Below are 13719 nucleotides of genomic sequence, written 5' to 3' on the forward strand. Positions count from 1 at the left end.
TAAAAAGATCTAGAAGAATGTGGACGATCTTCTGGTAGCTTGTGCACCGCATTCTCATTAAGAGATTTGATGATCTGATCCAAATCTTCCCCAAATAGGCACCTACCCTTGAAAGGAAGGGAACTCAGGCGCGTCTTAGACGAAGCATCTGCCTCCCAGTTGCGTAGCCACAAAAGACGACGAGCGGACACCGCCGCCACCATGGAACGAGCGAGGACCCTTAACAGATCATAAAAAGCATCAGCTCCATAGGCAACCACCGCTTCAAGTCTATCAGCCTGAATAGTCTCTGCCTGTGGCAAAGATTGGGAAGTGAGAAGCTGTTGTACCCAACGCAGAGCTGCTCGCTGTGCTAGGGAACTGCAGGTAGCAGCCCTCATCCCCAACGCTGAAACTTCGAAGATACGCTTGAGGTAAACCTCGAGCTTGCGATCCTGGACATCCTTCAACGCTGTCCCGCCCGTGACCGGGATGGTAGTATGTTTCGTGACCGCGGATACCGCTGAATCAACAGCAGGAACCTTAAGAATCTCCAAGAAATCAGTGGGGAGAGGGTATAACTTTTCCATGGCTCGACCGACTCGAAGATTGGCCTCAGGAGTATCCCACTCCCTTGAAATCAATTGCAAGATGTTGTGATGCGTGGGAAAAGCTTTCGCTAGAGGTCGTAAGCCTGCTAGGAGAGGATCCCCTTTCTTAATCTTCGGATCCTGAGCCACAGGATCCGGAGGAGGGTCAATGTCCATTTCCTGGAGGATGTGGGGGATGAGATCATCCAATTCCGCTGCTTGAAAAATACGGAGGACCCTCGGGTCGTCACCTTCTACCTGGGCCACCAGGGAGGGATCATCCGCATCTGGATCTTGCCATGGATCCCCCGACGGTTGTTGCAGCGGTATAGGAACCACGGGGGGGGGGGGGGGCTGAGTGGACCCCGCACCCCCTGTGGGCAAAGAAGCCCTCCCTAAGGGAGGGTCTGCCGTCGAAAGCTGTGTCAAGCAGGCCAGTTTGGGGGGAGAGGGACCCCAAATTCCAAGATTCGGATCCCTGCTCTGTAAAAATGCCTTGTGCATTAAAACAATGAATTCTGGCGAAAAAGCGGGAAGTGCTGATGAGGGGCCCCCCGATACGTTGTCCTCTTGCCTGCCCTGGTCCGTTGCGCTCTGAAACTCCATACTGTTAGAGGAAACCTGGAGAGGAGCGTCGACGTCCTCCTCAGAGAGAGCTGCCTCCGAGTCAGCTGAGAAAATGGCCGCCGTTCCCGTGCTGAGGGGAAACGGGGCATGCCGCTTCCTGCCAGCGCGGTCCGACTCTCCTCCAAGCTGCCTACCAGGTAAGCCATACTCCCCCTCAGGAAAAGCTGAAGAAAATCCCTCTGAGGTCTGCTGAAGCCCGTGCCAAGCTCCGGAGCCGTTCGGCGATTTTTGCATCGCGGCGGGAGGGAGGGGGAGGGGCGGCTGCGGCGCGCGGCAACAACTGAAGCGGCGAATTAATAAAACTCTTCGGCCTCCGGACCCCTCACCGTCCCCAAGAGACCGTCGGGGAAAAACGCCGTCCCGACGGTGAGCAGCTCCGGGGAATGGGTCGTCGCAGAGCTGCAGGGCGGGAACTCCAATCACTCCCTGAAAGGGAGGAGGGGAAAAGGAAAACTCCGGGGCTAGGGGGAGCGGTCGGCACTACAGACTTTCACCCCTCATAAATTCCTGTTCCTACCAACGACTGTAAATGAAATAAAAATAACACTTACCATACTCTAGCCAGGCAAGGAAGAGGAAAAAAACAAAGAGATAGGAAGAGAGAAATAAAGTGACAGGCAAAAAACACAGCCTGTCAGCAAGTTCCTGACTGGAAAACAGTGTCTCTCTTTGAACGGAGTGGTCCTGTCAGAACACTACAGAACCTATCCCTTAGAAGAAAAACCTTTATCTAATATTATTTAATTGATTCCTCAAAGAGAAAATAAAACTAGAAAAGTGCTGGGGACCACCGTGTCCCCTGCTCAATCTGCTGGAGTTAGAACTATACTGAGGATTGAGGCAAGGGAGGCGTGGTTATATGGTTCCTCCCCTGGGAATTTTTGGTTCTAACTCCATCTGCTGGACAGGGAACATAACCCACAGTCTGGAATGATCCTGGTACGTACAGGGAACCAGGATTATTCTGCATGACAGTGCAGAGCACTTACCACCTGGGCCTGCCCTAAAATAGCATTCTAACATTGGCTAAAAATGTATAACATATCCCTTTTTTATGAGAAAGCTGATCTTTACATTGTAAATAGCTTATACAAATTTTTGTTCCTTGATGATTTTGCCAACTCTGATCATTTAAACATAGAGCAACAAACTATTACAAATGAAAGCATTAGTGCTTCTAATTCATGTAAACACACAGACATGGCACACCAAGGGCTTGCTAAGTTATTAGTGCTCTGGCAACAGCTGTTACATGTGGAGAAAGCTGCAGAAGGGTTGTGGCGTATGCTTCTTCCCTCGTCCAGCCCATATGGCTGGTATGCAGTGGTTAGTGCAATGTTCAGTTGCTAAATTACTATGTGGTTAGTTAGTTAAATATAGTACAAAAATGAAAAATGAAGCACTGCCTAAAACTATGCTAAATGGATAGAAGGATGGTTACTTACCAACGGAGCGGCCTGCAGACATTACAATGGTGTGGTGAGAACATAAAAAGAGATTTAAAAGTAAAAAGAAAGTTGTCAGAATGAGTGACATGTAATGTTATATTTCAATGTGGACTCTCCAGTGCATTTTAAATCCAAAAGGCCAAATGTAACCATACAGCATGCTTCACCTCCACCCCCACCCCCCATCCCCTCCATTATTTTTCGTCTTGTGGTTAGACATCAATCTAGTCTTTCTGCTGTGAAGGTCCAGCAGATGTGCACCCCATGAACACAATGTTTGGCAGCAGGTCAGATATTTTAGATGGGCTGATATGGATTCATTGAAAAGAACACGTACAACATTAACAAATGCAGGAGCCATGAAAATGTCCATCCAGGTCACAGAATGGCAAGAGTGGTCTGATACAGAGCACATTTTGATTTTTAAAATTTTTCTTTTAAAGAAAACCCACAAAGTAGCTGGTAGGGATGTGCAGAGGGACGCCATATGTTGCATTCGGGATTCGTATTCGTCAGGGGGCAGATACGTTGCATTCGGCAAGGGGGCCCCCCGATACGTTTATACGTTAATTCTTATTTGTTTCCCGGCTAAAATTAAATTACCTACCACCCCCCCCCAAGACTTACCAAAACTCCCTGGTGGTCCAGCGGGGGGGTCCGGGAGCTATCTCCTGCACTCACACCCTCGGCTGCCGGCATTCAAAATGGAACCGATAGCCTTTGACTTACTATGTCACGGGGCTACCAGTGCCATTGGTCAGCCCCTGTCACATGGTAGAAGCAATGGATGGCCGGCACCGATAGCTTTTGCCCTCACTATGTCACAGGGGCCGACGGTCGGCCCATGTGACATAGTGAGGGCAAAGGCTATCGGCGCCATTTTGAATACTGGCAGCCGACGTCCCAAGTGCAGGAGGTCGCTCCCAGACCCCCGCTGGTCTTTGGCAAGTCTTGTGGAGGTCAGGAGGGTGGGGGTTTGTTTAAATTGGCTCCTTTAGACGGCCGAATAATTCGGCGAAGATTCGTTGTATTCGTGGGGAATCGCGATACATTTCGCTTCCCCATGAATACAATGAATATGGCCCTATATGTTGCGGATTACCAATTCGTAGGGAACGAATGCACACTCCTGGTAGCTGGGTAGATAAGAAGATTAACATTAGATTAGCTTTCAGATGCAAGCTTTTGGGACTGTTGAGGCTCCTTTCTCGGGCAACCAATTAGTTATCCTAAAAGAGGCTTCAACTCTGCCCAAGTATTCTATTGATTTTAATGTTTTATTGTTTTGGGAAGCTAACAGTACTCTGTTCCCATTTCCTGATTTAAACAACTATATTTTAAACACAGTCAATCAGAACAGCAATGAATGCTACGGAGAAAGGCCAAGACCCCATTCCTCTCCTCCAGTAACAGATGCTGTAGCTCAAGGCAGATTGCTGCTTTCCACTCACAATGCTGATGAAAATATGACAAATAGGCTTGGAATAGCCACAGATTCTTAAATCCAGAAACTCCCAAATCGCTTTGTTAACCTCTGTTTCATAAAAATAATCTTTCTGGGGATGACACACAGATTAAATGTGCTACAATGTGATAGCAAGTTTAAAGCTAGTTGTTAAAACAAGCTATTTCTTGATGGCAGATGGACTATATTTTTCAAGGTGTTTTACCATACATGGCAAATAGTAAAAACCCCATGGAATTATAGGGTCTATGATATGTATGCCATTCAGATTTGTGCAGGAACACCACACTGATTTATCACTTTCAACAATCAATAGACCTTGGGATTGATTTATCATGTATTTTTTCCTGAGATGCATGATAAACATATATCTCTTTATAAACTGAGACTTTTGGTTCTCTTTTTCTAAAGGGTTTCTTCTTTCTTGTGTCCATAGCAAAATGTGTGTTATCAGCTGTTCCAAATTATAGCAAATGTTTACTCCTTTCATCCTTATGTGCACAACATTAAAAAGATGTCAACTTTGCAATACGCAAATGTCAACCAGGAATAGCTCTGTTTGTCATAAACCAGACTGAGCATCTGTTGCACTGTTTTGGGAGTCAAATATTGCACAACACCCCTTGACCGCCATAACCACAGCACCAATTTTATGGCCTGAAGGCGCCACTGTTGTGGCCAAATCTAGAAACTGTCCATTTTCAGTCACAACACATCCTTATTGAAAACTATGACCTGATGTTCCAGGGTGGTATCTTTTCTTTCCCCTCTGTTTTCCTAGCAATGGAAGAATTCTTAACTATCATCTCAATTGAGATAATCTCGCAAAGTAGGAGACAAATCATGGATGCATCATGCCATGCTGGCACACACAGCTCCGTAAAAACTGGGGCATTGAAAACTCGCCATCCTCAGCTGGCAATATCCAATAAGGCAAAGCAATTTTCCATATTACAACAGCAAGGCTATGTTATTATTTATTATCCACAGAATACATGTTGGTAATACCACTGCAAATGGAGCCATCCAAAACCCTATTTTATCTGCTAAGTGTCAAAACTTCCCCTTGTAAAGCTATCAGGTTAACTTTTTGTTGCACTTTGGCTTTGACAAATAAAATGAAACTGTGTTCCTGCATTAAATGGATGGAAATGAGAGCTGGCCTCTTGAGCCAGCTGACCTCCATTCCAATAAAGCAATCAACAGAGACTTTGAACATTTGATTTAGCGTGTATGAAAAAAAAAACGGGAGCAAAGATTATGCTAAAAATGTTTTTATTAACCTTTCACAGCCCGTCTGCCTTCACCACGCATCACTAAACTGTGAAATAGTGCTGGCATCCAGCGTAGCAAATGGCTGCTTATCTTTAGAATAATAGAGGGAAACTATTTTAAGCACTAGAATATCACATTCATGAGACTTGCTGCAAAAGATTTTCTTATTTTTAGGAAAGGCTCAGCCATACATGACTTTACAGCAAATTAGTCTCAGATATTGCATTACAGGCCAAGCTCATCACTAAATTCTGCTGTGCACAGGAAAGGCACAATTGCATTTCTATCAGTTTTTATCAGGACTATGTAGCAATTCTTTCATTTGACTTGATTATTCTATTTTCTCCTCATAATATTTGAATATTTCCAAGAAAGAAAGCCAGGAACATTGGTGTTGTTACATTGCATTCTGAGGTAGCAAATAGTTCACCAAGTTCAAAAAGGGATTAGCCAAAATTTAGGGAACTTCAACCTAACTGTCAGAGATGGCATCCTAGGCTCTCCATATTATTAAAACAAGACTGTTGGCAATTGGAAGGCTATGAAAGGATAGGCTACTAGGGGATGTGTTGTTGTTTTAAAATGCCAGAGAAATAGCTGTTCTTGTTTTGTGTTGTTTCCCATCCAGAATACTACATGCATTCATCTCCTTTTAAATAAATACATTTCACTTTTCCCCTGACATTTTGATATGCGCAATGACAGAAATGAAATGAAAACAAAATAAATGTTTTTGCCATGCATAACCCCCTACACTGTACTTTACATATTCTATTCCTTAGATACTTCCTGTCAGCGGCAGAACACTGGTAGATGGACCTTTAATCTGACCATTCTTAGGGCCTCATTTTCCAATATCGCATTGGTAACGCATTAGGGGGCGTTACCAATGCAAATGAGGCTTCTTTGGTGCAGTGGGGAAACATCGCGTGCGGCAATGTTTTCGCCATTCGCGAAAACATTAGCATCCGGACAGCCTATTTCAGGCGCCGGGGGGGAGGGAGAGAGAGAGAGAGAGAGAGAGAGAGAGAGAGAGAGAGAGAGAGAGAGAGAGAGAGAGAGAGAGAGAGAGACTTACTATAGTGCCTGTGCCCAAGACAGGTATTTTAATCCCTATGGGAGGGCCACCTACTAACTCGGGGTGGGGATTAGGTATCAGCGTCGGGGGTTGGGGGCCACTTTCGCATTCCACATGAGACCTACGGAAAGAACAGTGGTCTCTAGTGAAGATTTGCTGGCCGTCGGAGTGAGGAAACTCACTCCAAGAGGAGATTTGGGCAACGTTCTCTCCACCTAGCTTGCTGGACACTCTACCTGGGCAACAACAAGCTAGGTGGAGAGAACGTTGCCCAAATCTCCTCTTGGAGTGAGTTTCCTCACTCCGACGGCCAGCAAATCTTCACTAGAGACCTTTCCGTAGGTCTCATGTGGAATGCGAAAGTGGCCCCCAACCCCCGACGCTGATACCTAATCCCCACCCCGAGTTAGTAGGTGGCCCTCCCATAGGGATTAAAATACCTGTCTAGGGCACAGGCACTATAGTAAGGCGCTCTCTCTCTCTCTCTCTCTCTCCTCTCTCTCTCTCTCTCTCTCTCTCTCTCTCTCTCTCTCTCTCTCTCTCTCTCTCTCTCTCTCTCTCTCTCTCTCTCTCTCTCTCTCTCTCTCTCTCTCTCTCTCTCTCTCTCTCTCTCTCTCTCTCTCTCTCTCTCTCTCTCTCTCATATATCGTGGATGGCGATAATCCTTTTCTGGCCCGTAGCGCAGTCCATAACGCAAATTTGAGGGTTGTAGTTATTAGCCGCGATAGCAGCCGCGCTAACACTGCGGCTGTTTCGCCGCACACGATAAACAGGTTCCCGCTTTACATATGCTCCGCCCCAACTCCGCCCCCTGAATACCAAATAACTGATTTGCGAATTTATCGCACGCGGTAAAGTGCTTGGAAAATGAGGCCCTTAATCCTTCTGACTAAAAGCATCAATATGAAAATGCAAGCAAACGTCTTGTTCAATATGAGTGGAACATGGAGACTGAATAGTCTTTAGAATCCTTTCTCCAAGGTGCTATCTGCCAAAGTGGTTAAAATCTGCATGTTAAATCACTCTTTCACCATAGTCTGTTTTAATTGCATGCATATTCAGGTCATCATGTGCCATGACATTTTGTGATGTCATGGCACTCTAACTCTCAAAAGTATAGACAGGTACTTCAATTATATGCTCAATAATACTAACTCTGCTCTCTAGTGGCCCCTTCCTGACAACTGACCTAACACAAAGCCATATTTATCAATTGAAAAAGTCTTAATTTACTGCTCTCTAATCCAGAATGCAAATTTGCACATGTCCTATTCATGGATCTCTCAATTTGAAATAACTTGAATTCCTACCACAGAAAATACTTTTACATGGTTAAATCAACCACATATATCTTAACAAAGCTTATTTTCCATGAATAGAAATTCAGATGTATGTTTATTTTAACAAGAAGCTTTGTGCTTTCAAGAAGAATCTGCTGTAAATGCATATGTAATCTTTCCATTGGCTTCTTTCTTCTGAATTGTTTGGTACATACCTCGAACTGTGAGAGTAGCTGAGGACTCCACTTTCCCAACTCTGTTCTCAGCAACACATGTGTAAGAGCCTTCATCAGTACTCATGGCCTTTTTAATTCGCAAGGTGTAGTCATCCTTAATATCATACCTATGATGTAGAACAAGGCAATGGGAACCATTAAGCAGCTGACAATTCTGACGACAAAATACATCACCTGAAGTGTACAGATCTGGATCCATCTTTCCAAAACCATGTATTATCTAAGATTAGACAATTCTACTGGATATTAATCTCTATGACATTTTTATTGCTGTATGCATTAGTTAAAAACTTTACAGCCATAAAATTAGTGTTACTATATGTTCACTCACTATTAGAGTACTATTAATAATATCACTCTGCTCTTTGAGGTATGGCAGCATTAAGCTAGCAGATACCAATTCACAATCCATGACAGAGGAGATTTATCATGTCTTCAGTTGCAAGAATCACATTTTGCTATTTTTTTTCCTTTAAAATTGTTCACCCACTTACAGTCAAAGATGAGCCACACACTCCCATGATACATTACATCATGTTATTTCCAAGCAATTCAGGTTGGAAAGATGAGTTTAAGACTACTGTGGACTTCGTATGTAACAGTGAAAGGGGGGAAACACTACCACAGGGGAAAACTCTTCATTTCAAAGAAGCATTAATATTGATTGCAATCAATAATTAAAAAGCTGGGGAGACTGAAAAAAAAGTGCTCAGCAGAAAAACAAAAGAATCCCATTTTCTATGCTTTGACACTATTCCTTTTTTATATTCAACCCTGAACAAGTAGGGGCAGAGTTATTAAAGTGCGCTAAATACGTGCATTAATGCACAATTGTAACACACGTATGGGCAGCACAGCTAATGCATCATTCACTAAATGGCATATATTGATTTCTGCATTAAAAATTGTGTTACTGCACATATTTAATACCAACACCACACCTCTAGAGAGGAGTTTTGTGTAAAAGTCTGCATTAGGATGAGCAAACATATTAATTATGTTATATTTAAATGATCTGGATAGTAAATTTTGCATATTAATCAGTTAATTTTAATGTAACTGTATCAATCAGAGCTAATGCAGAAATTTAACAATGCTAGCCTGTTAACACTGTTTGGAAATAGGCCTCAAACTGGTTAGCAAAAGCAATGCAACTCAGGATTTAAATCTATCTCCTACTGTGGGCTTCTCTTGCTGAGAAAAACATCTCCAATGAGTTAAAGGAAACAAAGACTTTCTCGTCAACCTGGCCAATGACAATCATAACTGATGCTTTCAACCAGTTGACACCCATGTCAAATATTACGTGGCAGCATCCAACATGTAAAACTCTGCACAGGCAGAAGCAGAGCTTAGTGCTGTTGATTTAACCAAGGATGTCTCATGTTCCCAAGTGAATGCCATGTTCCTGTCTTACTGAAATTGTAAATTACAATTGTAATTGTGCCTTGATTATACTAGCCTGGCTCCACTTTCTTCCAAAAAAGTTTCAGTTTCATAATCCTTTAACTTTTATTATTTATTTTTGCATTTCTTAAAGCAGTGTGCCACGCCCTCTGTTGTTTAAATATCTTTTTCTCCTGAAAAGGTTGTATTAATATCCTGGATGTATCATGATGGCACTGCTGTAGGTCAGATTTTGATGGAGATGAGTTTCTTGCTCTCATTAGACCCTCATGCCGAGAGTGAGTGACTAAAATAGGAACAACCTGCAAAAGATGTGCTCCCCAAGAATCAAATAAAAATTAGCAAGAAAAAAATTGCTGAGGGGCAAAAGTACTAAACTGCATTAATGGTAATGCCTGCAATATGTAATGCAAGAAATCAACGTGTAAAAAGCACTATTAATGCACATAAACCAGCTTGTGTTAGTGTTAAGGCAAAATTTATTCTAATGATGTAATGATATACAAAAGTATGCTAAATAGCTCATTATCTATTAGTATAGCAAAATACCAGCATGCATTATAACGTGCAAAATGTAACTCAGGTGCATTAAAGCAAAAAACTTAGCTACAACATAGGCATGTTTAGTTAAGTTTTTACATTACCATTCACATTAATATGCATATTTTAAGTGTATATTTTACAATCTGGGTTACCTGATGCTTATTTTGCATCTTGTTACATCAACCAATAATATGCACAATAAACACCATGTTAACAACTGATGTAATGCAGTTTAGTATATTGGCTTTAAGTGTTGTCAATTGCCAAATGAATTGTTAACCACAGCATATTACAGCAGATAAAGACCTCAAGATCTTTTTAGTCCACTCAGCTTCCTATATTTTGCAGTGCCATATACCCCAGTTGATTTTCAGCTTTCTCCTCATTTCTTCACAACCAGGAATTCAAGGTGCTTATTCCAGAAGTTCTTGAATTTTGCCATCATGTCCTTCTTCACCAGTTGGTCATTTAATGTATCCCCAAGGAATTCCATGTAGAAATATTTCCCAGGGATGTACATTTTTTTCAACTAATTAAAAAAATGTGATTAATAAGTGCAATTTGTTTCATTTTGGGGGGGGGGGGGGTGTGTCTCAAAATGAATTGAGGGCCCCCAAATGAAATAAACCTTATTTGTTGCATTTGTTTAAAATGAATGTATCAGGCGAAAGCTTGGGCCCAAGGCTGGGGACTCACCTAGGGCATTGGCCAAGGCCCAAAGCAGGGGTCATAGCCTAGTCCCAAGGCTTGAGTTACTGATTGAGGACCCGAGACCCTCAATCAGTGACTTATCTGATTCATTTGGTACCCGGCCAGACTGGTCTGATACCAGGACCTTGGCCCAGACCCGATACTGGGGGCCCCGCCTGGAGGCTGAGTCCTGACACGTGGGCCTTTGCCTGGGCAAGGGTTTGGCTTAGGGTCATGCCCAATGCCAGAGCCTAGGCCTCACAGCTCCATTGACATTGTACTCTTCTTTCTTCTTTAAACTGATGCTGTGCACTGTGGTTGCACCAGAGTTAATTAGCTCGAGTGCATTCACCCCAGTGGACAATGCCATTTAGATATACAGCACTATTTTGATATGCGGTATCATCATAATGGCGCAATCCCAGCACATGGTGTCAGTTTAAAGGACAGTGTCAACGGAGTTGCGAGGCCTGGGCTCCGGGCCTGTGCCTGACCCTAGGTTGAGGCCCAGGCATCAGGACTTAGCCCCCAGGCCAGGCCTCAGTGTCAGACCTGGGTCCAGGCCAATGTTCCTGCATTGGGATCCGGCCTTTGGGTTGAGTCGAGGCATTGGAACCTGGTCTTCGGGTTGAGCCGCAGCATCAAGCCTAGGCCTGGGCTCCAGCCTAAGCCAAGGCCCAGGGATCAGGATCTGGCCTGGGCTCTGGTCCTGGCATTGGGCCTGGGTCTCAGCCCAGGCACCAGCCTATGCAAGGCCAAGGCTTCAGCCTGGGCCGAGGCCTCACTAGGGTTTCCCCACTGGACAGGGTAAGTGGAGGCTGGGGAAGATCCTGGCCCCAACCATTTTCTAGGTGGGAGGGATGGGAGTAGTAATGGGATGGAAGGCCCCATTTTATTTTTTATGGTCATTTTTTTTGTTTGTTTAATGTTTGTTATGGGTTTTTTGTTTTGTTTTTTTTTTTTTTTTAACAAGAATGAAATAAATCAAACATTCTATAAACCATAACTAGATAAATGAGGCTTGACCGACGTGCCGCAAATGCGCAGTAGAGAGCAGCTCTACTGCACATGTGCAAGAGCACGTCGGTCAGAGGGCAGCAACATGGTGCTGGGAAGTAGTGGGGAGGAGCAGCGGCGACGGCGGCGGCAGTACAGAAGGTCTCCGGGGGTCTCTCTCTCACACGGGGAGAAGCAACGGCGGCACAGACAAAAATGGGAGGTCTCCGGGAGTCTTTCTCTCGCGGCCTCATCACCGAGCATCGGACGGGCCAGCAACGAGCCTGGTGGAGAGGCACGCGCGAGAGACCCCCGGTGGTGAGACGCGCGTCCCGCGATAAGAGAAGAAGAGGGAGTGGAGGAGGGCTGAGGGAGAGGGTCGGAGTTGTGGAGGAGGTGGGAGGGGAAGAAAGAGGATGTAAGTGGGGAGGGTAAAATTGTGGAGTACAGAAAAAAGGGAGTGGAGGAGGGCTGAGGGAGAGGGAAGGGGAAGGAAAGGGAAGATGAGAAGGGATGGAAGGAAGAGGATGTGAGTAAGTGGGAAGGGTAAAGTGGAGTAGAGAAAAGGCGTGGAGGAGGGCTGAGGGAGAAGGGGAAGGGGAAGGAAAGGGAATGTGAGAGGGGAAGGAAAAGGGAAGAGGATATGACTGAACAAGTGAGAAGGGTAAGAAGTTCTGGAGCAGAGAAAAAAGAGTGGAGGAGGGCTGGGAGAGGGAAGAGGTTGTAGATGAGGTGAGAGGGGAAGGAAAGGAAAGATGAGAGGGGATGGAAGGAAAAGGGAAGTTGTGGAGAACATAGCGGGTCTAACCGTGCTAGTCTGACCGATGGAATCTCGCCCGTTTTAACGGGCTTAACGGCTAGTAAACCATAATTCGTGAAGAAAAAACCCTCCCAAAAACAAACTAAAAAACAAAAAAAAAATATTTTTATCCTGATATTGGTCTTAGTCTATCCTCTTGGAGCATCATACCATGAACTCTGGATTTACAGCATTCATATACCCATTCACTCTCCTTATTTATTTTATTTTAAAATATTTATATTCTGCCCATAGTAGAAACCATTTGTGCTGGGCAGATTATAATAAAATATAAAAACTAAAAACATAAAATTGAAAAGAAACATTAAATTCTAAAATATTCATTCAATATACTTAACACAATGTTTCAAACATAATGCACTCTGAAGATTAAGTAAAATCTTCACAAAATAGATGGGCCTTTAAGTGTTTATGAAATATAGTCAAATTAAGTAATCATCCTCAAATCTAGTGGCAAAGAATTCCATAAGCTTTGCACTATTACAGAGAAATCTCTGAACCTGATCTGTTTTAAGCGGGCATCTTTTACAGAGGGGCAGATTTTAAAATCTGCACGTGCGGGGTACATTTGTGCATGCTACCTGGCACGCACAAATGAACACCCAATTTTATAACATGTGCATGCTGCCATGCACATGTTATCAAATCCAGGGTCGGCGCGCGCAAGGGGGTGAACACTTGTGCACCTTGCGCGCGCCGAGCCCAAGGGGAGCCCTGATGGCTTTCCCCGTTCCCTCCAAGGCCGCTCTGAAATCAGAGGGGCCTCGGAGGGAACTTTTCTTCCGCTCCCTCCCACCTTCTCCTCCATTCTCCTATCTAACACACCCCCAGCCCTACCTAAATCCCACCCACCTTGTTTTATTTACTTACACCTGCCTCTGGCAGGCGTATCTTGCGCACACCAGCCAGCTGCTAGCGCATCATCCCCAGCACAGCCGCTGTGCCGGAGGCCTCGGTCCCACCCCCGGACTGCCCCCGGATCGGTGCCACGCCCACTTCCCCAACCCCTTCCCGCCCCTTTTTCAAAGCCCCGGGACATATATGTGCCGCCGAGACTATGCAAAATAGGCTTGGCGCGCGCAGGGGCAGGTTTTCGGGGTTATGCGCATAACCCTTTGGAAATCTACCCCAGAATGTAACAAGGCTATTGGCTCATAATTTGTCAACACATTAATCATATAAGAGGGGGTCAAAATGTTATTTGTCCCAGTGCAAATCCAGGTTCACATCTGTAAATATCAAAATCAGATTTATTTAGATCATCAAAATCACCTTTGATCTGGTT

The 13719-nt window shown here is 44.4% G+C and overlaps 1 protein-coding gene across 14 annotated transcripts in view; it reads right to left on the reverse strand.

Annotated features, from left to right (window-relative positions):
* Positions 1 to 13719, reverse strand: part of ROBO2 (roundabout guidance receptor 2) — a 1949228-nt gene that overhangs the window by 202844 nt on the left and 1732665 nt on the right. For 11 of the 14 annotated variants that reach the window (XM_029577977.1, XM_029577975.1, XM_029577969.1 and 8 more), the window contains 2 exons: positions 7958 to 8085; positions 2642 to 2653 (listed from right to left, as the gene is read on the reverse strand). In XM_029577977.1, the coding sequence (XP_029433837.1) occupies positions 2642 to 2653; positions 7958 to 8085 (140 nt within the window). The remainder of the gene's footprint in view (positions 1 to 2641; positions 2654 to 7957; positions 8086 to 13719) is intronic. The other 3 variants (XM_029577976.1, XM_029577972.1, XM_029577965.1) reach the window with 1 other exon arrangement.

The sequence above is a fragment of the Rhinatrema bivittatum genome, chromosome 15 (assembly GCF_901001135.1).
Source record: "Rhinatrema bivittatum chromosome 15, aRhiBiv1.1, whole genome shotgun sequence".
NCBI lineage: Eukaryota > Metazoa > Chordata > Amphibia > Gymnophiona > Rhinatrematidae > Rhinatrema > Rhinatrema bivittatum.